Source organism: Vidua chalybeata, chromosome 24 (genome assembly GCF_026979565.1).
Source record: "Vidua chalybeata isolate OUT-0048 chromosome 24, bVidCha1 merged haplotype, whole genome shotgun sequence".
Taxonomy (NCBI): Eukaryota; Metazoa; Chordata; class Aves; order Passeriformes; family Viduidae; genus Vidua; species Vidua chalybeata.
The window spans coordinates 430,339-455,750 of NC_071553.1; the positions used below are offsets into that span (position 1 = coordinate 430,339).

The 25,412-nt window shown below is 51.0% G+C and overlaps 2 protein-coding genes across 3 annotated transcripts; one reads left to right on the forward strand and one right to left on the reverse strand.

The window, feature by feature from the left end:
* Positions 1-5,805: 5,805 nt before the first annotated feature.
* Positions 5,806-18,798, forward strand: TIMM17A (translocase of inner mitochondrial membrane 17A). The gene is made up of 6 exons (XM_053963827.1): positions 5,806-5,913; positions 10,317-10,416; positions 11,813-11,876; positions 12,644-12,772; positions 13,312-13,422; positions 17,386-18,798. The coding sequence occupies exons 1-6, from the start codon at positions 5,888-5,890 to the stop codon at positions 17,454-17,456; spliced, it is 501 nt and encodes a 166-aa protein (XP_053819802.1). The 5' UTR covers positions 5,806-5,887; the 3' UTR covers positions 17,457-18,798.
* Positions 18,629-25,412, reverse strand: ADIPOR1 (adiponectin receptor 1). 2 transcript variants are annotated; one of them, XM_053963825.1, is made up of 8 exons: positions 25,307-25,412; positions 24,975-25,198; positions 24,220-24,336; positions 23,387-23,558; positions 22,259-22,445; positions 21,075-21,262; positions 19,685-19,878; positions 18,629-19,377 (listed from the first exon to the last, which is right to left on the reverse strand). In XM_053963825.1, the coding sequence occupies exons 2-8, from the start codon at positions 25,128-25,130 to the stop codon at positions 19,249-19,251; spliced, it is 1,143 nt and encodes a 380-aa protein (XP_053819800.1). In that variant the 5' UTR covers positions 25,131-25,198; positions 25,307-25,412; the 3' UTR covers positions 18,629-19,248. The 2 variants fall into 2 exon arrangements, with proteins under 2 accessions (XP_053819800.1, XP_053819801.1); XM_053963826.1 differs by lacking the exon at positions 19,685-19,878.

The following is a 25,412-nucleotide window of genomic DNA, read 5'->3' on the forward strand; positions in this document are numbered from 1 at the left end:
AGCCCCAAAGACATCCCTTCTTCTGCACAGATGGAATTCCTGAGTCTCCCCTGCTCCTGCTCCAGGCAGTGCCCTAAGCCTGGGCTTTGGCTGGCAGCACCAACTTTCCATTTCCCTAATCCGTACAGAAGCTTAACTGGCACATGGGAGTTCTCCCACAGGGACAGGATACAGGCTTTTCTCTCCAAGTTTACAGGCAGCTTTACCCCATGTCCAGCATTTTGTACCCATTTGTTATCCTGCCAGCTTCATCCTGGTTTTCTTCATCCTTTACAATCCTCCTAATATTTACTGCCTGCTCCCAGGCCTCTCTCTGCTTATCCAAGCAAGGAGCCCTTTGGTGTTTTTGACAAAACAAGCTCCCCTAGGATTTTCCTCAGTGTAATCACTTCCTCCGCCTGTCTTCCTGGCCAGATCCTACCCTGCACACAGGCACCGGGTGCTCCAGGTGAGTCTCCTAGTGACAAACTAGACATTTCCCATCCTGACAGGAAACGTACATTCTTGGTGCATTCCAGAATTTCCTTTATCTCCAGCGCTGCAGTGCCCAAGTCCTGCTTATATTCTTCCTATGATTCACCAGCACTGATTCACATGCCGAGATTTTTTTCCAGATTGTAGAAGAAATTGTTTGTTTTAGTTTCCAAGTGCACAAACCTAAACGTTGCTGTGGTGAATTCCATCTCCCTCACTTCTGTTTCCCTGATCCTGCAACCAGGGGGTCTTGGTGCTTGCTTGCACTAGGAGGGACACAGCCATTCTCTTCCCCAGCTGGCCTCAGACACAAAATCACGGAATGGTTTGGGTTGGAAAGGACCTTAAAGCTCACCGTGTTCCAGCCCCTACTATAGGCAGGGACACCTTCCACTATCCCAGGTTGCTCCAAGCCCCATCCAGCCTGACCTTGGACACTTCCAGGGATCCAGGGGCAGCCACAGCTTCTCTGGGTAACCTGTACCACTCTCGCAGGGAACAGGTTCTTCCCAGTATCCCATGTAACCCTGCCCTCTGGCAGTGGGAAGCCATTCCTCCTTGCTCTGTCCCTCCAGTTCCTGATGAAAAGTTCCTTTCCATCTTCTTTAACTCTCCTTCCCCAATGCTGCTACAGCTGTGACAGTGCTGAGGGCAACAGAAACCACAGTGAATTTAGTCTTTGGTGTCCATTTGGTGCCATCTTTGCCTGAAGAAGCCAAATGAGTGTCTTGTTTGTTACACCTTAATACAGGCCTGAATCTCTCTAAGGTCCTATCTGGTCCCTTTTCAGGAGAGAAGCCTGGAAATGTTTTGACACTGTGTGTTTTGGAAGGGAAATTTGAGTTGCAGAGTCTGGGGGTGGAAGAAATTAACTGACAGGAGGGTGGACCAAGGTGGGTGTCAGGCTCTTCTGCCAGGGAACAAGAGACAGGACAAAAGGAAATGGCCTCAAGTTGCACCAGCAGAGGTTTAGGTTGGATATTGAGGAAATTTCTTCCCTGAAAGGATTGCTCAGTCCTGGCACAGCTGCCCAGTGCAGTGGTGGAGTCCCCATCCCTTGGAGGAATTTACTGGGTTAGTGGTAGTCCTGGGGCAATAGTTGGACTTGATCATCTTAGAAGGCTTTTCCAACCTATACAAGTCCATTGTGCTATTCTAGAAATGTCCAACCCTCCAGTATTTCTATGGTATTGTTGTGCTCAGTCATCAAGCACTTATAAGAGGTGAGCAACAAACTGGAAGCTAATTTCCCAAATGGAAAGCACACAACAAAAAGGTAGTGAGAAATCACACCTTTGTGTCGGCCTCTTCTTGGAACAATCCAAGCATTCCCAGGTGTGCCACCCCTGGCTCCAGGGACAGGACATGTAGACAGCCCCAGGGACAATCTGCAATGCTAAGCCAGAGAAAGAATCCTTCTACTTAAAAGGGAAATCTGGAATTTTCTCTGTCTGCCTTTCCTTCGTCATAAATTGTTGCAAACTTTCCCATGTTGTAAATTGGTTTTCAACAGAGTATAATCACTATCAACACCTTGATAAAGTCTCTATTTTGTCATTCCTGAGCCTTGATTCTTGTGATGAGAGGTACTGCACACCAAATTCCCTAAGAAGCTATGAATGTGGCCTGGGAGATTCCAAGTTTCTCCTGAAGTATCACCCATCCTTTCTTGATCTCCTATCCACAACTGCTGCACACTCTTCCCCTGCACTGCAGAGCTGGGCAGAGGTAGCACAGAGCATATTTTGTGGGGAAATATTCCTACATTAGCAGAAAATCAGGGAGAGAAGCAGGGGTCACCCCAAACTTGGCATGGTTCAGAGTGGATAGTCTCACTGAGATTTATGTTGGCTGTCACACAGTCCTTTTTAAATGGGATATTGGCACAGTTCTGTTAGACCATATTCCACAAAGTTCTTGGGGCTATAGAAAGAAAACAGCAGAAAAAAATAATTGTGTTTTCAGCCAAGAATTAGAGAAGTTCTGGATATGTCTTCACTGACTGGTCCTTCATGGGCTACCAACAACTGGGACTGGGGATGTGTTTGCGGACCCTTGGGCCATGCTCCGAAGCTGGTTCCAGCCACCACAGTGCGGAATAGTGATGTACAGAATCCCAGAACCCCAGAATTGTTGGGGTTGGAAGGGACCTCTGGAGATCATCCAGTCTGGCCCCCTTGCCCAGGCAGGGTCACCTGGTGACACAGGAACACTTCCAGGTGGGTTTGGAGTATCTCCAGAGGAGACTTCACACTCTCCCTGGGCAGCTGTCCCAGTGCTCTGCCCTCCTCCACACAAAGAAGTTCTTCCTCATGTTGAGGCGGAACTTCTTGGGGTTTAGTTTATGGCCATTGCTTCTCATCCTGTCACTGGGCACCACTGAAAAGAGTCTGGCACTATTCTCTGACACCCCTTGGAGATATTTGTCTGGATTGATGGGATCCCCTCTCAGTGTTCTCTGGACTCACCAGGGCCAGCTCCTGCAGTCTCTCCTCATCAGAGAAATAGTCCAGGCCTTGTGTGGTTCAGAGCACTGGGATGCTGTGTGGCTTGGCACACAGGAGCTGTTGTCAGCTCTGAATACATTAGTCCTGGATTTATTGGGGTCCCATCTCCATAGCAAACCACACCTTGAGGACACTAATGATTATTTCCAAAACACTGGATTTGAAGCATTACAATGAGCCATTAGAGAGGAGGGACAGAGACAGAGTCATATTAAGCAGCTTTTCCAGGCATATTTACAATCTCCAACAGAGCTGAGAGAGCTTTCTGTGCCCCCATCTCTCTCATCGTCACCTGGGACCATCCATCTTCCTTTATTCTTCCCTATTAGCTGATAAAGGACAACTGGACTTTGAATGGATTTCTCTAGTCTGTTTTCTTTCTCTTTTCTTCAGAGCCTGCAGAAGGAGAGGTTGAAAAATGACCTTTTTATCATTTTCTAAGGTGTTCACTGAAGAGTGCCATTTCCCCACCTGGCCACAACAGGCAGTGGGTGTCTTGTGGCCAGTGAGAGAAACCACTTCTCTCCCAAACCCAATGCATCTTTATCCAAAAACCTCTTCTCCAGATACATGCTTACATGACAGCAAGAGTGGAGAAGGCAATATATTTTGGGAAACTAACCAAATCCTGGCTGTGGGGAAACTCAGAAATCCCAGAAAACCCTTGGATATCTTCCATGAGACTAACCGAGAGCGGCACCAGGTCCCTTGGGTGATGCAGAAGCTCCTGCACCTCATGGACTCACCATGTTTCACCAACTCTCCTACAGCTTGTGAAAGGTGGGACCAGAATCCCCATTCGGCCTGATTTAATTAATCTACCATTTATTAGGGGAAAGAATAAAGGCTACAGCAAAGGATTGCCACCTTGAGAAGGGTCAGATCAGTCACAACATAATAGAATTGTTGAATTTGGAAAAGCCCTGTAAGTTTCCCCAGCACTGCCAAGGCCATGACAAGACCATGTCCCCAAGTGCCACATCCATATGTTTTTTAAATCCCTCCAAGATGGTGATTACACCACTGTCCTGGGCTGCTGTGCCAGTGCCTGACCAACCTTTCCAGGAAGAAATTTTCCCCAGTATCCAAACTGACCCTCCCCTGGCCCAGCTTAAGGCTGTTTCCTCTTGACCTGTCCCTTGTCCCCTGGCAGCAAAGCCTGATGCCTGACACCTCCCTTCCTCCCCACTCCGTCCCAGCTCTCCTCTCCTGTCAGGGAGTTGTGCAGAGACAGCAGGTCCTCCCTGAGCCTCCTTTTCTCCAGGCTGAGCCCCCCAGCTCCCTCAGCTGCTCCTGATGCTCCAGCCCCTTCCCCAGCTCTGTTCTCTTCCCTGAACACGCTCCAGCCCCTCAATGTCCTTCCTGAACTGAGGGGCCCAGAACTGATGTCAGGATTGGAGGTGTTGCCCCACCACTGCCCTGCACAGTGGGATGAAGTCACAGCAGTGCCAGAGGACACAGGAGTAGGGAGAGTTGCTCCAGTGGCTGAGAGAGGCAATGTTTCCTACTTTTCCTATCTCCCCTTCTTGGCCAAAGCAGAAACCACAATACCACAATACCTGGAGATTCCCAGGAATTTCCAAAATTGCATGACCTCTACTCCCCCACCTTAAATAAGGCCAAACACACCTGTTCGTGAAACAGTAGGAGTCTTTTAAAGCATCAAAACCCAACACAGCAGGTGGAGCATTCTAGCTCCTTCATGGTGCTTCAGACCATTATTTATTAAAACAATTAAGTCACTGGAGAACAACCTGTTTTGCATTCAGTTTTTGCTACCGAATGATTTCCTGCCCTTACAGGAGAGCAGAGTGTGTACTGTTAAATTCAGTGTGAAAAAGAATAAGCAATTTACAACTTAGATTGGCTGCAAACCACTGGGTTGGGCAAGGCTCCAGACCAGAAAAGGAGGCTGAGGGGGGACCTCCTCTGGCTCCACAGAGCCCTGACAGGAGGGTGGAGCCAGGTGGGGGTAGAGCTCTGGTTCCAGGGAACAAGTGATGGGACAAGAGGGAACACCCTCACCTTGTGCCGAGAGCTTTGCAAGCTGCCTGGGAATTTTCTGCCGGCACAGACACTGTTCTCTGGATTCCACCTCTGCCTGCCCAGGAAACTGACCTGGTGATAGGGGTGTCAAGTCCCAGCTCCCAGCTACACGCAGGACCAAGAGAATATCCCCTGGGACATGTGAGGTCAGCCCAGCAGCATCAGGAATGACATGGGCTTGGACCCTGATGTTCTAGGCCAGGTTGGACAGGCCTGGAGCAACCTGGTCTAGTGGAAGATGTCCCTGCCCATGGTAGGGGGTGGAATGGGATGAGATTTAAGGTCCCTTCAAACCCAAACTACTCCATGATTCCATTAAATTTGGAGCAGAGTGGTTTGTCCTTGGAGCAACTTGCACAGGTACTGTTTTTAAAAGAGCTGGAGAGAGACTTTGGACAAAGGCCTGGAGTGACAGGACAAAGAGCTTCCCACTGACAAAGGGTTAGATGGGGTATTGGGAAGGAATTCCTCTCCCTGTGAGGATGGTGAGACCCTGGCCCACATAGCCCAGAGAAGCTGTGGCTGCCCCATGCCTGGAAATGTCCAAGGTCAGGATGGCCGGAGCTTGAAGCGCCCTGGAATAGCAGAAAGTGTCATTGCCCATAGCGGGGCGTGGCACTGGATGGAATTTAAGGTCCATCTCATCCAACGCATCCCTCGCTCCGAGATTTCTCCCCTCACGCCTGGGCAACATCCGCACCGTCACCGCGCCTGTCAATCAGCGCCGGGGGCGGGGCCAGGGCATGGCGCACTCGCAGATACCTCCCTACTCCGCGCCTCGTCCCGCCCTCCGCTGCCATTGGCCGGCGCGGGGCCGCCGCAGCCAATCGCGTGCGGGGAGGTGGCGGGGCCGGGACAAGATGGAGGAGTACGCTCGCGAGCCCTGGTGAGGGGATCGGGATCGGGATCGGGATCGGGATCGGGATCGGGATCGGGATCGGGATCGGGATCTGCGAGCGCCGGGAAGGGGCGGGGGAGCGGTGCGGACGCGCCCCGGGGCCGCTCCCCGTCGGGGGGGCGGGGTTGACCTTGGTGGGGCCCCCTGAGGGCGGCGGCGGAGGCCGCTCCGCGGGGCCCGTTCGGAGCCTGGGCAGCCAAACCCCTCCGCTACCGAGCCTCGCGCGGCCTCCCGGAGTGGCGAGGAGCCGGCAGGGCCCTGCGACCTGCTCATGCGCCTCCAGGGGCGGCGGGCGCTGCACCGATGGTCCCACGTTCGGTCCTTTAGCAACCTCTTACAACCTTGCCTCGGTCCCTCATCCTCAGCTTCCCTTCCAGCCTTCCCTTATCCTTAGTACCTCCTCATTCTCAGCCCCCCATCATCGGCTTCCCTGTCCTCAATTCCCCCTTATCCTCAGCTGCTCACATTCTCGGTCACTTCCTCATCCCCGACAGGCTTCCCCCCTCCCCCTCTGCTCCACATCTCATCTCAGATTATCCATTCTCAATCGTCCCTCATTCTCTGCTCGCCTCTTGTCTCCCCGCGATGTACAGCCCCTCCAATCCTCCCCGATTCTCAGTGCTACCATCTTCAGCCTCCCATCTCAGCCGTCCTTTCATCTACAGCCTATCTCACTCTCAGCCTCCCCCACACCCCACCTCAGCCTTCTCTCACTCTTAATTCATCTTCAACCTCCCCTCAACCCCCAAGTTCTCCCTCATCCTTGCCTCCCTCCCACCCCAGGCTCCCCTCACACCTTGCATGGCCCTGCCCTTCTCTCTCTCCACTTCCATAAGCCTGGCCTGGCCCCCTCCATGCCAAGCTGGCAATGTCTGAATCCTGCCACGGTTCAGCACTGTCACAGTTCAGCACTGTCTTTGTAGACCTACACAGCCACACTGGTTGCAAGTCAAGGGTTGTAGGTGTAGTAGTAAAAGGATTAAGTGCAAGCTCAGGTGCAGGGTTACTGAATCATGGGCAGAGTTTCTCATCATGGAGAGGGACTTGGGACAAGGGCCTGGAGTCACAGGCAGGACAGAGGGGAATGGCTTCCCACTGCCAGAGGGCAAGATTAGATGGGATAGTGGGGAAAAAATTCTTCCCTGTGTCATGAGGCTTTGGCCCAGGTTGCCCAGAGAAGCTGTGGCTGGCCTATCCCTGGCAGTGCCCAAGGCCAGGTTGGACACTGGGGCTTGGAGCAACCTGGAATGTTGGAAGATGTCCTTGCCATGGCAGGGGAAGGAATAGGATGAGCTTCAAGGTCTCTTCCAGCCCAAACCAGTCTGAGATTCTGCTCACCTTTGCAGACAGAGACCTGTGACTGTTCATGAAGCTTTTCCCAAACTTTGCAGATTGCTCTGCTGACAGGTATTAAGTTTGTCTATAAACATCACCCCTGCCTTTTTAAAGTGTAACATCTGGGACGTGAGCAAAGTAAATACTATTTATTAATAGATTGCTGTGGGCTCCAGGTAATCCCAGAATTACTTAGATTGGAAAAGACCTCTCAGACCATCAAGTCCAACCTGTGACCCATTGTCAATCTGTGACCCCACCTTGTCAACCAGACCAGAGCACTGAGTGCCATGTCCAGTCATTCCTTGAACACCTCCAGGGATGGGGATTCCACCATCTCCCTGGGCAGTTCCTTCCAATGCCTGACAGTACTTTCTGTTGAGAAATTCCTCGTGATATCCTCCTGACCCTCCCCAGGCACAGCATGAAGCTGTGTCCTTAATGCTGTGCAGCTGGGATGTTTTGCTGCCAAGCCATGTGGGGCTGTTGGTGTCCCCCATTGTTCTGTCCCCTTGGCTGCTGGTCACCCTGTGGTCCTCCTGTTATCCAGCCCCTGGCAGCTGCTATCCTACAGTCAGGCTGGTTCCCTAAAAACCATTGGCACAGAGAAAAGGCCCCTTTATTCATTTAAAGTGTGGTGGCCTCTGATTCCAGTGGTTTTCCAACCTTCAGGAGAGCTGCAGGATGCCATGGGGCTTGGAGGGAGGACTCACCCCTCTCCCAGGCAGCCAGAGCTGGTGTGTGGCTGTCCCGTAGCCCTGGGAAAAGTGAAGTCTTGCCCTCAGCTCTCCTCATCTTTGAGAAATTACTGATGCCATCAGGAGCAGAAACTTTATCCCCACGTCATTTCCCTATAGCCTGGGCTCCCCTCCGAGTCAGGGAAGCAATTAACAGTAATGTTATGCTTGTAGATAAGTGCCAGATTAACAATGGAATAATCTCTTTTCTTCTCCAATTCTTTATGAGATCAGGCAGTGCCAGGGCTGGGGGCATTTTCCATCAGCTCTGAGGGAGTTTGGAGAGCTGACACATGCTGGCTATGCTGGGATCAAAGATGTTCTCTCATTTAAAAGGTGCTCAGAAAAGTTTCGAGAGTAGTTAAAAGGAAAATTAGGAACCCTGAAGGTAACAGTTAATGAGGTTAAAGAGGGAAGCATTCCATGACTGGCATCTCATTAACAAGGCTTCAAGAAAAAAGCAGCCATGATTTGTATATTGGAATTTCTTAACTTTGTGGATAAGGGAAGCCCACTTTACATAAGCCATTTAGATTTCCAAAAAGCCTTTTAATGAGATCATTCTCAGAGAGTTAACAAAGGAAGAGGGTTGGGGTGTTTTATTCATAGCAGAGGAGATAAAAATCTGCACAGGAGATGTAAGAATAAAACAACAAAAATCCCCGAGAAAAACTATGTGAGCTGCTTTTCATCTTGGCATCTTGGACAAGAGTGTGCCTGGAACCTTTTCCTGGGAAAAGGTTTTTTCCTGCAGGAAAAAGTGGAAGGAAAATAAACTGTTGAATTATTGAATGCAGTTAGGGGGTTGAATGAGATAAGATGAGACCATATGCAAGCATGGCAGACAAACAGGAGGTGATGAAGGATAAAATACACCCCCCTGCTTCCTGAGGCCACGTGGGTTTGGGACCTGGATGTAGCTGTCACTGGGGACACTCAGTGGTGACACTTGGGTGGGGTTCTGATGCCTTGGGAACAACCCAGCGATCCAAGGTGCAAAAGCAAAGCCAGCATTGAGTGTGACATGCTGGAGTTCTCTTTGCAGGGGCAGGGCTGGCTGCGGAGGAAGAGGTTTGGAAGTAGGTTGTGAACATGAGGAGCCTGGGAGAACACTCAGGGGGAGGGACTGAAAATTAGAGATACTTTCTTCAGGAAGAAACGCCTTGTGGCAAAGCCTGCAGCACAGTGAGGGGGGTTTGTCATCCCTCACTAGAGGAGATCTGTAAGGTGGGGAAGTGGCAGGTCAGGGTTGATGTCCTCATGTGCAGGAGCTGGAAGCTGTAGGGGATCCTCAGGAACAGAAACATGACATTATGAGTGAAATTGGAAGTGCTCATTGATGCTCCTGCCTGACAGAAACACTGAGCTTGCCATGGTGCTCAGATTTGTGACCTGCATGCTGTTGTAGGCTGGTTTTTGCATTTTCTGATGATTGACAGTGTAGGAGTTAAATCACGTGAGTGCTTGGCTGGAAGATCTAGATACAAGATGAAAGAAACCAAACAACTTTGTTATTCTGTGCTCTGAAATTACCCACAGTGACAACAGAAGTTAATAGCATCTTAAAACTCAACTAATTCAGGAGTTTGGTTTAGGGTTGCAAGGCTCCAGTTTTTGGCAGAGGTTCTGAACCCATAATTAAGGGTCCCTTGGCAGGTACTGACAGCCTATGCTGCAGGAAGGTGCTTCTATGCAAGGTTTTCCTGGATGCTCTGTGGTGTTGGAGTAGGAATTGTGGGTGCTATACTTCTGAGGGGATCTCTCTTTTGTTTGAATGGACTTCAAAGATCCAGGATGCATCAGGAAAAACCTTTCCAGCTCAGCAAAGTTGACTTTGAAGTCTCACTTAAATAAGCAGAACTAATGAAAAGGATGAGTGATTCAAGAAAAAGTGTTTTGTGCCAACTGGGAGCTGCACCTCAATTCTTTGTAGGTCAAGAGAAGAATGAGATCAGGGAATTTAAAGCTATTTACACTATGTAAATAGTGTAGGGCAGAGCTGGAATTCTGCAGGAGTTTTCCATGATGGAAGTATGTCTCTCTGCCTTGTGTGAAGAGTTCAGGCATTTCTGTATATTTGGTACTTCCCACTCTGGGGAAGTGGGCCGGGAGACACTGGCAAAGGTTGAGTCTGTTTTGCTGTAATATTCTTGATTTTTTTGTTGCTGCCTGCTCAGTTAGCTGGATGTGAGATGATATAGCCATCAGGTTCAATCTTCACCCCAGTTATACCAGTGCTGAAGTGCTGGATCTATCCCACTCACTTACATGATTTAACATGATGGGATTTAATATTTTCATCCCTATTTTTCTTTCCAGTCCCTGGAGGATAGTGGATGACTGTGGAGGGGCCTTCACCATGGGAGCCATAGGAGGGGGCATTTTCCAGGCTATCAAAGGCTTCCGAAATTCCCCAGTGGTGAGTAAAATCCTCTGAAGATGCATTGACTGCAGTCTTGCCTCCACTGTCCTTCCCCAGGGAGTGTGGCAGTGAAGGGGAAGGAGAATCCTGTGCAGGGAGCAGGGCTGATTAAAGACCTCTACATTGTTAATCCAGACCATGAGAATCTGTCCTGGCTCAAGATCTGTGGGGGTTCATCTTTTGGGATAAAATTGCTGCTTCCCTGTTTGCTCTGGTGGCTGCAGTGGGACACTGGTCGCTTGTTCCTCCCTCACTGATGAACATTTCCCTCAGGAGGGGAAGTGCAGCAGGAAAGATCCATCTGCCTGTAGTTCTGTCTGAATGGAGGGACATGAAGCCTAGGCTCTCCTTCCTCTCCTAGCCTTTCCCTTTCTTTTAAAACATGGAACAACTCAAAGAAAGAATCTTTTTCTCCTTCAGATTTATATTAAAGGGTATATATTTTTTTCATTAATCTCTTTTTAATCATTGCCATTTTTATTAACTCTATTTTTTAATGCTCAGATTTGGTTTCAATGCAGGAGTGAGTAAACATGGAAGTGAAGTTTTGGTGATACAAGTCGATTTTCTATTTTGGGATATCTGCTGCAAAATTATGGCTATAAACACATTGCAGAGACATTGATAAATTAAGATTCAATTGCTTCTTGAACATTAGTTTTAAAATTTCTCTGACTTCATAGATAAGGTGTTCTTGATGTTACTCTGTCAATAAGCTGTTGGTTTGAGGTGGGTTTAATAAATAACTGTTTCCAAACTAGTCAGATCCTTCAGACAGTTCACTTGCAAAGGACTACATGCTTAATTAGAGTCTTAATTTTGCTTAAGACTTGCTAAATATATCTATCCCCACTTCTGAGTGATTGTAACAAAAATAAACTTGGTGGATATTCTTTAAACTGTGTTAAAGTGTGGGAGAATGTGTAATTGTTCTGTGGGGTCCTGAGTGACATGTTGAGTATTGGACTGTGGAAGGCTCAGCATGACTTTGCTTCTCTTGACTACAAAGACACCTACAATTGCACCTGCAGGAATGACTAAACACAGGATAGCTAGTGGGCATTGCCCAGCAGATAGGAAGAAAAAATTATGCATGTGAAAAATCACTGCTTATCCTGCTAAAATGTTACTGTAATGCCTCCGTCAGTCCCACTCAGACTGTGAACCCAAATTGTTTCCTGCCTGGTGACTGTAATTTCCATCTGTACCTGACAGGAATATTGTATGGGAGTGATAAATAGTGAAATAGGTGTAAAATGCACTTTGTCTCAGCTCCTTACAGCTGCTGAGGGGGCTCAGAAATGTGTTGGGCCTGTGGCAGGTTTTTGCAATATAGGCTCAGCTTGGCTGTAAGATTTCACTGTTCTATTTTAACTGAATTCTCTTATTTTAGGGTGTAAACCACCGGCTGCGGGGCAGTTTGACGGCTATTAAAACCAGAGCTCCACAACTGGGAGGTAATGAATTTTGGGGTTTTGTTGCACAGAATTGACTGTTGTTAGATAACAGAGTTTGGGAATGTAACATGGTGCCTTTATTCATTCACCGACACCTGCGCTGAGTCTCAGCAGGTTTGTTGTCCCAAGCAGCAGGTAAATACAGTTCTGATATATCCAAAATGAGTTTGGTTGGGGAGGAAACAGTCTATGTTCCTGGAGTGATAAGCCAGCGGTAATAACTGGTCATATCTTAAAAAGCAGAGCTCCCTGGAGCCTCTTCATGGTGTGGAGGGGGTTAAGATAAAACTAACACATTACAAGAAGTGATCCAGCTTGGATGAAAAAATAGAACTTAGGGGTGTCTATGCATGTGCTGTAGGATGCTGAGCTCCTGAGGCCACAGGAGCAGGGTTGGGTGAGGTTTGAGGTGTGACATGACTCTGCATCATTGTCGGTAAGGAAGTATGTTAAAAAGGGATAAATCTGAAAGTTCCCTTAGCTAATCTGACTTCATTAGGATGAAAGTTCCATTATAATCACAGTTTGATAATTTTTCTGTAGTTAAGTGTAGATTAGTGAGATGATATATAAAATGGGGGGAGAGGGGGATGATGACATGTGAAGTTGGAAATTTCCCTGTATTGATTTTAACCTGTATTTGGCTCTTTATGAGTTTGAATTTACTTCATGTCTGAAACAGAGTACAGTAACACCACAGCATCTGTTGTGCAGCACAACTGGCTTCTCTGCTCTCTCCAAAGTGGCTTTGGTTTGATTTGGAACAGGGAGCTTTGCTGTCTGGGGAGGTCTCTTCTCCATGATTGACTGCAGTATGGTCAGAATGAGAGGGAAGGAAGATCCCTGGAATTCCATCACGAGTGGAGCCCTGACTGGAGCCATTTTAGCTGCAAGAAGTAAGAAACTGGGGATATCAGTTGAAAATCTCCTATTCTCTAAATGTACAGTTCTCATTGTTATAGCAAAGCAACAGTCTGTGACACCCAAATTGGAATTTGCTGTCTCAGATGCCGAAAAACAATCTGAAACTTTTCTCTTGTGCTTAGGAAAGTAATAATCAGGCTCCCAAATGTTCCCGGTGTTCCTTGAAGAGAGGGCGGGGGAAGTTGCCCAGCAATTATCCTTTAATGCAGCTTAATGGACACAAAATTACTGCTCTGAGTCTGCTTTAGGAGAGATTAAGGCACGAAGAGGCTGGTGAGGCCCTGACACAAGTTACCCAGAGCAGCTGTGGCTGTCCCATTCCTAGAAGTGTCTAAGGCCGGGTTGGATGGGGCTTGAAGCAACCTGGGATAGTGGAAGGTGTCCCTCCCCATGGCAGGTGGTGAAACGAAATGATCTTCAGGGTCTCTTCCAGCCCAAACCATCCTGGGATTCAATGGATTCTAACATGTAGCAAAGAAATTAAGTGTTGGTTTGTGCTTTTCATTTCCAGATGGCCCTGTTGCCATGGTCGGATCTGCTGCCATGGGAGGAATTCTCCTGGCCCTAATCGAAGGAGCTGGAATTCTGCTGACAAGATTTGCCTCCACACAATTCCCAAATGGTAAGGAGCCAGCAGATGATGTGTCACAAGGATTTGCTTTGCTGATGTGCCCCTGGCAGTCATATTATCCTAGAGTGAATCTGCACTGCCCTGCCAGCTCCTGAGGCTGTGGAAAGCCAAGGAGGAGTTGCAGGTGCTGATGACATGAGATTATCACCAGCTGCTTCTCGCTGGGAGACTGGAGGTGACATGGCTGAGAGCAGGGATGTCCCTGCTGTCCCTGGCTTCTGCCATGCACATGGTGGCAGAAGGGTTTTACTCAGGGGTGAGACAATGGTTTGAGGTAATGGCAGGCAGCAAATTGTGCAAAAGTGGGCTAGTTCTGGCAGGTCAGGGTCTGTGTGGGCTGTCTCCAGGGCTTGGACACTGCAGGGATGGGGCAGCCACAACTTCTCTGGGCAGCCTGGGCCAGGGCTTCATCACTTCCACAGGGAAGAATTCTGTTCCAATATCCCATCTATCCCTACCCTCTGGCAGTGGGAAGCCATTCTCCCTTGTTCTGTGATTCCAGGCCCTTTTCCGAAGTCCCTCTCTAGCTCTTTTGGAACCCCTTTAGGCACTGGAAGGGGCTCTAAGCCTTCTGCTCTCCAGGTTTAACATTGCCAGCTCTTCCAGCCTTTCCTCATAGGAGAAATGCTCCACCTTATTTTGGGAAGAACACAAACCACTAGTGTTGGATGAGTAGCAGGTGAATTCCATGTGAATCTTCTCCTGGGTTTGTTCACCAATATTCTTCATCCAGCCTAAACTATGACAATTTCTGTTTTATAAAGATGCTTGAAAATTAATCTGCCTTGGAGAAAGTGTATCATCTGTCCATGACAATTAGTTCTCTCTCTGTATTGTCCCACTGCAGCTGTGTTGCTCCCTCCAGCAGCAGGCAGTGGATCAGGAAGCTGACTCCACACTTGTTCCATTTCACTGGTTGCTTTATTGTCGGGCAAGTCACTGTGGTTAAACCTTTCCAGAGGAGCCAAGGTCACCTCAAAGTCACTAATGTGCAAGTTTCCAGCTCCTTTAGATGACTGGAAAGGTTTTCCTCTTCCTCCTCTGGTCCATTTCCCTGTTAGAAACTTCTGTCTAGTGCAAGGTGTCCCTGCAGAGGGTGGAGCAAGATGAGCTTTAAGGTTACAGAATTCACAGAATGACCAGGTTGGAAGATACCTTAAAGATTATTGAGTCCGTCCCAGCCCCAACACCTCAACTAAACCATGGCACTAAGTGCCACATCCAGTCTTTTCTTCCGCCACCTCCTCAGGCACGCCATTCCAGAACTTTATCACCCTTTCTGTAAAAAACTTTATTTCCCCTGATGCAGCTTGAGACTGTGTCCTCTGGTTCTGTCAGTTGCTGCCTGGTGAAAAAGACCGACCCCCACCTGACTACAGCCACCTTTCAGGAAGTTGTAGGGAGTAATAAGGTCACATCTGAGTCTCCTTTTCTTCAGGCTAAACAACCCCAGCTCCCTCAGTCGTTTCTCACAGTGTTTGTATTCCAAGCCCCTCACCGGCCTCATTGCCTCCTCTGGACGCACTCAAGCGTCTCAACATCCTTCCCAAACTGAGGGGCCAGAACTGGACACAGCACTCAGGGTGCCAAATGCTCACCAGTGCCAAGTACAGGGGAAGAATGACCTCCCTGCTCCTGCTGGTCACACAACTCCTAATGCAGGCCAGGATGCCATTCTTGGCCACCAGGGCACACTGCTGGCTCACGTTCAGCCGCCTGTTGACCAGCACCCCCAGGTCCCTTTCTGCCTGGGCACTGTCCCCAGCCTATAGCAGTGCAGGGGGTTATTGTGGCCAAAGTGCAGGATTTGGCACTTGGACTTTAATTAAATTTCATCCTGTTAGACTCAGCCCATCCATTCAACCGTTCAGGTCTCCCTGCAGAGCCCTCCTACCTTCCAACAGATGGACACATGATCCTACCTTAGTGTCGTCCGCAGATTTACTAATGAAACACTCAATTCCCTCATCCATGTCATCAATAAAGATACTGAACAGAACTGGCCCAGCACAGAGCCCTGAGGGACACCCCTGGTGACTGTCCCCAGCTGGATGCAGCACTGCTCACCACCAGCCGGCCATCCAGCCAGTTCTGAACCCAGCACAGAGTGCTCCTGTCCCAGCCGTGGGCTGCAGCTTTTCCAGGAGTGTGCTGTGGGAGACAGTGACAAAGGCCTTGCTGAAGTCCAGGTACACAACATCAACAGCCTTTCCTGCATCCAGCAGTCGGTTCACCTGGTCATAAAAGGAGATCAGGTTGGTCAAACGTGACCTACCCCTCCTAAACCCCTGCTGGCTGGGTCTGATACCCTGGCCATCCTGTAGGTGCTGTGTGATAGCACTCAGTATAAACTGTTCCATAACCTTACCTGGTAGAGAGGTCAGGCTAACGGGCCTATAATTGCCAGGATCCTCCTTCCCACCCTTTTTATGAATGGGTGTCACATTGGCCAGCTTCCAGTTATCTAAAACCTCACCAGTGAGCCAGGACTGTTGGTAAATGATGGAGAGCGGCTTTGCAAGCTCATCTGCCAGCTCCCTCATCACCCTGGGGTGGATCCCATCTGGTCCTATGGATTTATGAATATCCAAGTGGCTCAGCAGTTCTCTGACTGCCTCCTCTTGGATAATGGGGGGACCATTCTGCTTCCTGATATCATCAAGCAAGCCAAGAGGACAGTTATCCTGAAGGCAAATCATTTTCTCACTAAAAACTGAGGCAAAAAAGGTGTTAAGCACCTCTGCCTTCTCCTCATCTGCAGTAACAAAGTTCCCTTCTGCATCTAATAAAGAACAAAGGTTGGTCTTACTCTTCCTTTTACTATTAATATATTTATAAAAACATTTTTTGTTATCCTTTACAAAAGTTGCTATTTTAAGTTAAAACTGAGCTTTAGCGTCCCAAATTTTTTCTTCTACATACTCTAGCAGCCCCCTTAAATACTACCTGAGAAACCGGATCCTCCTTCCAAAGATAATACATTCTTTTTTTATTCCTGAGTTTCTCCAAAACCTCCTTGCCCATCCAGGCTGGACATTTGTCTCGTCAATTCATCTTCTGACACACAGGGACAGTCTGTTCCTGTGCCCTGAAGATCTCCATTTTGAAGCATGCCCACCCTTCCTGAACTCCTTTATTTTTAAGGACTACTTCCCAAGAAACTCTCTGAATAAGTCTCCTGAATAGGCCAAAGTCTGCCCTCCGAAAGTCCAATGTAAAGTCTTATTAATGTTCCTCTTGAATTCACCAAATATTGAAAATTTTATAATTTCATGATCACTGTGCCCCAAGAAGCCTCCAACCACCACATCTCCCACCAACCCATCTCTATTTACAAACAATAGATCTAACATTATCCCTCCCCTGGTGGACTCACCCACGAGCTTTGACAACCCAAATTGTTCCACAACTCCGTGATTCTTCTATGAAACTTGGAGAGAAGTGGTGTGTCTTTGGAGCAGCTTGAACAGCGTACGTTTCCTAAAAGAGAGCTGAAGAGGGGTTTTGGACAAGGTCATGGAGGGGCAGGACAAGGGGGAATGGCTACCCACTGCCAGAAGGCAGAGTGAGATGGGATCTTGGGAAGAAATTCTTCCCTGTGATGGTGGTGAGGCCCTGGCTCAGGTTTTCCAGAGAAGCTGTGGCTGCCCCATCCCTGGAAGTGTCCAAGGCCAGGTTGGACATGGCTTGGAGCAACCTGGGCTAGTGGAAGGTGTCCCTGCCATGGGGACATGGCAGGGGGTAGAAATGGATAAGCTTTAAGGTCTTTTCCAAGCCCAACTAGTCTTTGATTCTATGCAACTTTTGAAACTTTTTATGAAACCCAAACAATTCCAGGGTTTATGATTCATTTTAAGAGGGATTTATATAAACAAACCAGCTGTGAATTCTGTTAATAGGAAGAATCTCCTGCATTTTTGTATTTATTTGCCTTTTCCCCTGTCCCTCCTCCAGGCCCACAATTGTCAGAGGATCCATCCCAGCTCCAGCCACCCCCGTTCAGCGACTATCGACAGTATCAATGATGGTCCCCGACCACCTCCTCGTCCTCCTCTTCTTCTTCCTCCTCCTCCTCCTCCTCTTTCTCTCCCTTCCCTGTTCCTGAGTGGTCCCACCTGGAGGATGTGGAGGGGGTTTGTACTTACACCAGTGGTTGTCCCTTACACACTGTGCCAGGAGGACCTGCAGCATTTCTCAATGTCAAACTGCTCAGGAGAACTTTTAGAAAAGAAAATCTATTTATTCCTGATATATTCCATTGCTGTAATGTTACACTTGTCTGGTAGAATACAAGGAGGTTTGAGACAAGGACCAAATGGAGTCTTGTCATCCTTTTGACACAGACTGGAGTGAAAGTCTTGGAGTCTCCTCTGGGATGTTGCACCTGCAGTGAACACAGCTAGAATGTAGCTTCTTCCCTGTTGGATTTAGGTTATGGGGCTGGAGGGGGAAGCATTGCACCTGCTGCCAGCCCAGCCTCCTGTTTTTCATCTCAGATCTTGGTCTGAGCAGAGTTACCACATCTGCTCTGTGGTTTTGTCCTTAAATTCCAGCTCTGGAAGCCCCTTCCCTCTTGCCAGCAGTTACAAAATCACATCCAGTGAGGTTTTCTGTTGTAACTCGTTAATTAACTCATTGACGCCATTGCTTGCTGGCAGTTCCTGATACAGTATACAGAAGCCTGGGGGATTTCCAAAGCTGGGCCACATCCAAACAGCAGAGCAAAAGGACACCCTCACCTCTGGGGCACGGCAGGGACAGGTGGCACAGAGGCAGTAGTTTCTCTGCCTACACTCCTTCACCCCTGGGTCAGGCAATGGCCTTCAGCTGCCCGAGCTGGGCTTTACTGTGCTGACCTCTGCCCCTCCAAACCCCCTGATAATCACTGTCCCCTGTGCACCAGGAGAAGCCTCCAGCTGGGGCATAGTCCCACACTGCCCCCACTCTAGACAGGCTGTGACACCTCTCCTGCCCTACTGAGCCCCAAGGGAAGTCACAGTCCTGGAGCTGTCACCAACCAGGGCCATGTTTCCTGCCCTGTCATCACCACAACACCCCAGTTTCCTGTTTTATTCCAGCTCAGTCCAGAGTCCACTGCAGCTGGAGAGATCCCACTGCCCCAGGGCACTCCTGCCCTGCTCCTGGGGTGCCTGGAGCCTTCTCTCCCCCACATCAAAAATGGACACAGACACAGCAGTGACACTGAACTATTGACCTTTTTATTTCAATCAGCTACAGCAGCTCTACATTCCCTACAACACTGTCCTTCCTCCCTCCTCCCAACAGTGAGGGAGCCAAGGACTGCGGTGGCAGCGCATTGTCTTAAAGCTTAGTATTAAATATTAAATATTCTTTCTTTTATGTTTACATTACTTTGTCAAGGAAAACATAACAAAACAAAAAGGACAATTAAAACTTTAAATTACATGAGTGTGTGCCCATGCCTGGGGCTGCCCCAGCCAGGCACTGCTGCGGGGGATATGCAGAACTCCTGGTGCGTGAGGAGCGGGATGTGCTCGGCTGGGTGGGAGCAGGGAGCTGTTCCTCATGCTGTCAGAGCAGCAGGTGATCCCGGTGCAGCTAAAACACTTGTCTGGAGGAGTTGGGAGCCCCCCTGCAGCCCCAGCCAGTGCATGGGGAAGGGAGTGAGGATTTGGTCAACAACTTTGCTAAAGGATTTATCAATTTCTTATTTTGTTTCTTTAAAAAAAAAAACAACAAACCAACAACCCCAAATGGTTTTGAGTCTTCCTTTGATTTTAGCAAAGACAAGAGTTTAAAAAGCACTTAGGAAGCTTGTACTAAAACCAGGCGCTCTCAGAGGAGAGAGTCATCTGTGCACCCCCCTTCCAGGCCGTAGCGAAATTCCTGCAGGTTGGACACCCCATAGAAGTGGACAAAGGCTGCAGCCACTACCAGCACGTGGAAGATCTGATGAGACTGGAACTGCAGGGAAACAAAAAAAAGCCTTTAGACCACACCGAAGGGGACAGCAACATTGTCAACACCTCCTCTTCCTTTTCCTCCTTGCTGCTCCAGGACTGTCCTCTGTGCTCTGCTCCCCGCTCTGTTGCACCCAGCAGTGATTTCCACCCTGTACTTTGCCCTGCCCTGCCCACATGCAGAACCTGTTCGAGGTCTGCCTGCCAGCATGTGCTGAGGCACAGCCGGACACCCCCAGCCTCCAGCCCTCAATGCCCCCTCCCCTGACCCCAGAGCTGCCCCCAGACAACCTGTTCACTCCCACACTCACCCAGATGTCGAACTTGCCCGGGAAGAAGCGCTCAGGAATGCGGGCAGCGTAGAGCCCAGCGCCAGTGATGTACATCACAGCCATGAGGAAGAACCAGCCCATCTGCCCCACCGTGGTGGCCTTCACAAAGCCCTCGGCAATGGTGAAGTGCATGGTGGGCACAACCCCGCTCAGTCCCAGCCCCAGGAACACGCCTGCGGCCCAGAGAGGAGGTCAGGGAAAAGAGCTCAAATGTGGAGTGGGAGCCGCTCCTCCCACAAACTCCCCTTGATCCCTCATCCTGTGCTAGGGAAGCAGCTTTTCTTCACTGAATTCATAAAATATCTCAAGCTGGAAAGGACCCATAAGGATCATTGTGTCACACTCTTGGCCCTGCACTGGAGACCCCCAAACAATCTCACTCGGTACCTGAAAGCGTCGTCCAAACACTTAAACTTCTCCAATCCTCATGGCATTTATCCTTCACAAAATGAGGGACCCACAGCTCCACATCCCAAGAAAAACTGCCCCTGTGCTCACTGGGTAGAACCTGCCCAGTGTTTCTTATGTGGGGCTGTAGCAGCTCCCGCTCCTGGCTACAGGAATGGACATTTTGGAAGGTGCCAGCCTTTTGGATTGCAGCAGGAACACAGCCACCCCTTCCAATAAAGTAATTTCTTGCAGCTCCTGAGGAAGGAGCTCAGCAGCAGCCGAAATGTTCAACTCTGGCCTCTGATGAGTTGGCAGAGAACAAGTGGCACTGGCCTGGAGAGGCTCTGGGTGGCACTTGGCTGGATCCTGCTCATGCTGGGGGCACAAGATACAGTGGGGAGGAGCCATGGGAACGTGAGTCCTGCCTGTCCCCTGCCCTCATCTCAGGGCTCTCAGGTGACAACTGTCTCAGTATGGTCTTTCCTCACTCATGTAGCCAGGACAGTGTTCTGAGATACATTTGCTTCAGAACTCCTGGGAGCTGGGGAGGGAGGCATCTCCTGGTGCTCAGCAAGGCTGATGGGACCTGCCATTAAAATTGGAGTAAACTGGGGTGTGGGGCTAGAGGCAGCCCCCCACTCCACCCCTAGGTAGGCAGGGACCAGCCAGCTTGTCCCCAGCAGGGAAGAGCTCAGGAATGCCTTCCTCATACACCCCAGCTGCAGGTTCCTGCTGCTAAAATGCTTCCCAGAGAAGGCAGAAAAGGCACAGCCCCAGCCTGCCCAAAGCTATTTTTAAACTCCAAACCTCAGGCTCTGCTCAGGAAATGAATCCCCAGCACAGCAAGAGAAGGCAGGAGGCCACTCCCTGAAGTGCTGTGCTGCTCAAGGAGAATGAATCCTGCAGGTGCCCAGAGCTTCTCTCAAATGGGATCTGCCCAAAGTGCCTCCTAAGACTCAGAGGAGGAGGGAGCTCCTACCTGCTCTGGTCTGCCTGTGCTTGGGGGTAGCAAATCGGTCCCACTGTGCCACAATGATGGCAGAGATACCCAAGACACAGACGATGGAGAGGTAGATGAGTCTTGGCTGTGGGGAGCAGTAGAAGGAGTAGTAGAGCCACGGGACGAAGCTCCCCATGATCAGCAGTGCAATTCCTGAATAATCCAACCTGCAGGCAGGGTGCAATGACAGAGAGCCACAGGTGAGTCCCAAAATCCACCCCCTCCATGTATGGGAACTCTCCAGCCTGCACCTGAGTGGAGTCACTGGGCAGGAGAGGTGTGCTGGGGTCCCATCAGGGCAGGTGCAACAGGAGAAAGGGCCTGGGCACAGTGGGAATGCTGGGGAAGGACAGGAGGAGGCTGGAGCTCAGACCACTGGGAACAAATCCCTGTGCACATATATCTGTGATTCTCTACTCATCACACCACAGAAACATAGCTGCTGAACTGCCCCCATTGCCTTCCCAGGAACACAAGGGCATTCCTGTTGGTTTTGTTCTGGACACAGGGTCCCATGGGATCTCTGGCGGTTGTGCAAAGAGGATGGGCAGGATTCCCAGCAAGCAGCACCCAAATGAATGCCTTTAACAGCCATATGGGAGCAGAATGTCACTTGAGAGCCTCACTATGAAGGCTGATGGGAGCTTGACCCTGGGAGCAGCCCAGGAACAGGCACAAACCACTGACCAGCCTTCCCACTCTGCTCAGAATCCTGTTTGTGTTTGTTCTTTCCATTTGGCTTCAGTCCAAACTAGATCCAAAACAGAAATTTTTAAAAGCATCCAATAAACTGGAACCTGCCAAACTGGCCGTGGCCCCCAGCTGCCCAGTGAGAGCAAGACCCCTCCTCAATTCACTACTGAAAGGGGCATAGAGCCTGTTCCCTTGGGAACACAGAGGCCATTCCCTTGGGAGCCAGGATCCTGTTCCCTTGGGAGCTGCAGGGTCTCAGGATCTTTATCATGCACCTGAGGCCCCTGACCTGGCACGTTTAAGGTGCTCAGGCAGAACCCTCCAGAACCCTGTTATGGCTCCCCTCAGTTCCATGCTGGATTGTCCCTTCCTCCAGGGATAAAACATTTGGGAACACAGTCCTTTCCAAGAGGAAGTCCTGCAAAAAGCCAACACCTCCCAGCAGACCACACAACCACATGCTGACTCACTTTGAAAAAGTCCGTGAGACCTTCTCTGAGTGACAGTAGACAGTGTGGAAAAGCCAGGAGAAGCTGAGGCACAGCACTGCTCCCAGGAAGAACATCCCGAACACCACTTTTTCTTGGAGAGGAGCCATAAAGTACATGTTGGGCCGCAGCATGGTCAGGATCCCCAGGCAGAGGAACAGAACAAACCCTGCAGGAACACATGGAGAGGAAAGTAAGGGGGACAGTGGGGGATTTCAGCAGAGCCAGGGTAAGAACAGCCCTGGCCATGCTCCTGGAGGCCCTGGATGTATCCCAGGGGTGCTCAGTAACCCACAGTGGGTCCTTGGCTGAGGCCTTTGTTAGTGCAAACAAAAAGGGCTGGGGTCAAGGGAAAGGGCAGGCACAGGGCAAAGAGCTGCTGAGCTGCTGTTTCACAGTGTCATGGAATCACAGAATGGTTTAAGTGGGAAGGGACCTTAAAGCTCACCACATTCTACCCCCTGCCATGGGCAGGGACACCTTTCACTATCCAGATTTCTCCAAGCCACATCCAACCTGGCTGTGGACACCTCCAGGCATGGGGCAGCCACAGCTTCTCTGGGAAACCTGGGCCAGGGCCTCATCACTTTCATAGGGAAGAATTTCTTCCACTCTCCCATTTAACCCTGCCCTCTGGCAGTGGGAAGCCATTCTCCCTTGTCCTGTGACTCCAGGCCCTTGTCCAAAGTCCTTCTCCAGCTCTCCTTGAGCCCTTTTAGCTACTGGAAGGGGCTCTGAGGGATCCCTGGAGCTTTCTCTTCTCCAGGAAAAGTATTCCCAGCATTTCCAGCCCAGCTCCAGAGCAGAAGAGCTCCAGCCCTCAGACCATCTCTGTGGCCTCCTCTGGACTCAAATATTTCAGAGGAACATCCTGAGGCTCCCCTGTGTTGCCCAGGACACATCTCCTTGTCCTACTCCTGCAGTGGCTGAGCCCAGCCCTGGTGCCTCTCTCCCAAGGGGCTCCAGGCACTCCATGTCTGATCCTTGTGCATGCACAGGACCTGCACACGGAGCCCTGGGCATGGAGAGGACCCGTCACCAAGCCCGTTCTGACCCTACTGCAGGGTCTGAGTACCTCCAGCCCCGGGGCTCCCCCTTCCCCACAATCACCCAGCAGGTGTGTCCAGATGTTGCCTGTCTCGGTGTGTATCCGGAAAATGCTCCGGAAGCAGGCGCGGAAGGAGGGCATGGGGGGCCGGTGTCCATGCAGGAGGTAATCGTTGTCCTTGAGCCAGTCGGGCAGGACGTCGTATGGGATCACACGCCAGCGTCCTTCCCACACCTGCAACACACCAGGGGGATCAGGGCAGCCCAGAGCCTCAAATCCAGGGGGAACAGCCCAGCCCTGGGATGCTCCTCAGGGAGAGGAAGTTTGGCTTCTTCGACATCAGGTGCCCTGTGGGACCCTGTAAGCTGTTCACCCACATCCTGCCCTTTGCTCTCCATAACTTCCCAGGGAGTGATTCTCAGTTGCCCCAAGGAGTGATTTTACCCCCATCTCAGTTCCCACAAGGACCCCCCAGGAAGTCAGGGGTGATTAATACCCTTAGCTTTAACCCTTCCACACCCACAGACTGGTCCCTGTGGTGGGAATTCCTATTTGATCAGGGAATTCTTGCACAGGAGCTTCTTGCGCAGAAGCCACAGTGACTGCGGGCACAAGGTGACACCCCGGCCGGCACTTGGACTCCTGGGCCCCGCCCAGGCCCGTGGGAACATCTGAATTGCTCCCAGGTTCTCATCCTCCATGGCTGGGCCAACCCCCATCCAAGCCATCCCCTTCCCACACCGTTCCTGGGGATGCTGCTGGGAGCAGCCTAGCAGAGCTGGAGCCAGCTGCAGCCATGTGGAGCTTTACATGGACACATCCTGTCACCCCAAACCCGGGAATTGGGGAATCTGCTCCAAAATCAAGACTAGGGGATCGCCAAAGGCTCTGGTACCTTGTACACGAACTCTTCCATCTTCTCCATGGCATGGTGAGCCTGCAGAGGCAGGGTCAGCACCCGTACCACCTCCTCCTCCTCCTCGCGGGCCACTGGGCATGGTGGGTCCTCGGCCTGCAGCGAGAAGAGCCAGGAGGGAATTGCTCCAGCCCCCAGGAGAGGAATCACCCCTGCCCTTCTGAGAGCACCTGGGGCTTCATCCCTCTGACGCGACGGGCAAGACCCACTGCTCACCCTCGTTTATGCAACATGCTGCTGCTTGACCCATCCTGAGCATGCTTATCCCAGATTTATCCTGTCGAAAAGTGGGATTAGCACCAGGGATTTTCATCCCTACAACCAACGCTGGAACGGCCGCTTGGCCCAGCCAGGACACCCGAGCCAGCCCACCCGAGCAGAGGCTCAGAAACGCTCTGGGTCCTGGCACAGCTCCCGCTCTCCTCAGCCGGGAAGGGGTTTGGGAAGGTGATTCCCGGCCCTGTGGAAATGCTGGGGCACTGGAAACACCCGGTACAGACACAGCGATCCCGGTGCCATCCCTGTGAAGGACTATCCCGCTCCATGCCTGCTGGGCAGGAGCAGAGTTTAGGCCGGCTCGGAACACAGACCGGCCCGAGGAACAATACAGAACCGTACTCCTCTAGCTATTAATGGGATAACGGGCAGACTCCCGGGACAATCCGCGAAGACTGAGCGGGGAGACTGAGTCAGGCTCTGGATCCCTCCCGCCCAGGGGTCTCGGAGGGGCTCACGCTGGCCGCGCCGGTGGGTCCCTGGTCCCCCTTCTCTTCAAGGAGCGGCCCCAGCTCGGCGAGCTCCAGGTGCGCCCGTTCCCGCTCCCGATCCCGGTCTCGGCTGGCGGCCACAAGCCCGCTGCCCGCCCCGGCAGGGGCCTTGCGGGACGCCATCGGGGCGGCGGGTGCGTGCGGCTCCGAGACAGCCGGTGAAGGTCCCTCCGCGTCCTTCTGCCGCCGCGCTGGAGGGGGAAGAAGCACAGAGTTACCGGGGCCGAGGGGGCCGGCGGAAGGGCTCTCCCCGGGGGGCTGGACACAGCGGACGCCCCGCTCCCCCACCCGTCCCTCACCGGCCGCTACATCCCGCGGGCGGCGGCGGCGGCACCGGAAGCAACGCTAAGGGAACGGGAACGCACAGCGCTGGTTCCGGCCTCGGGGCCGCGCCCCCACCAGGGC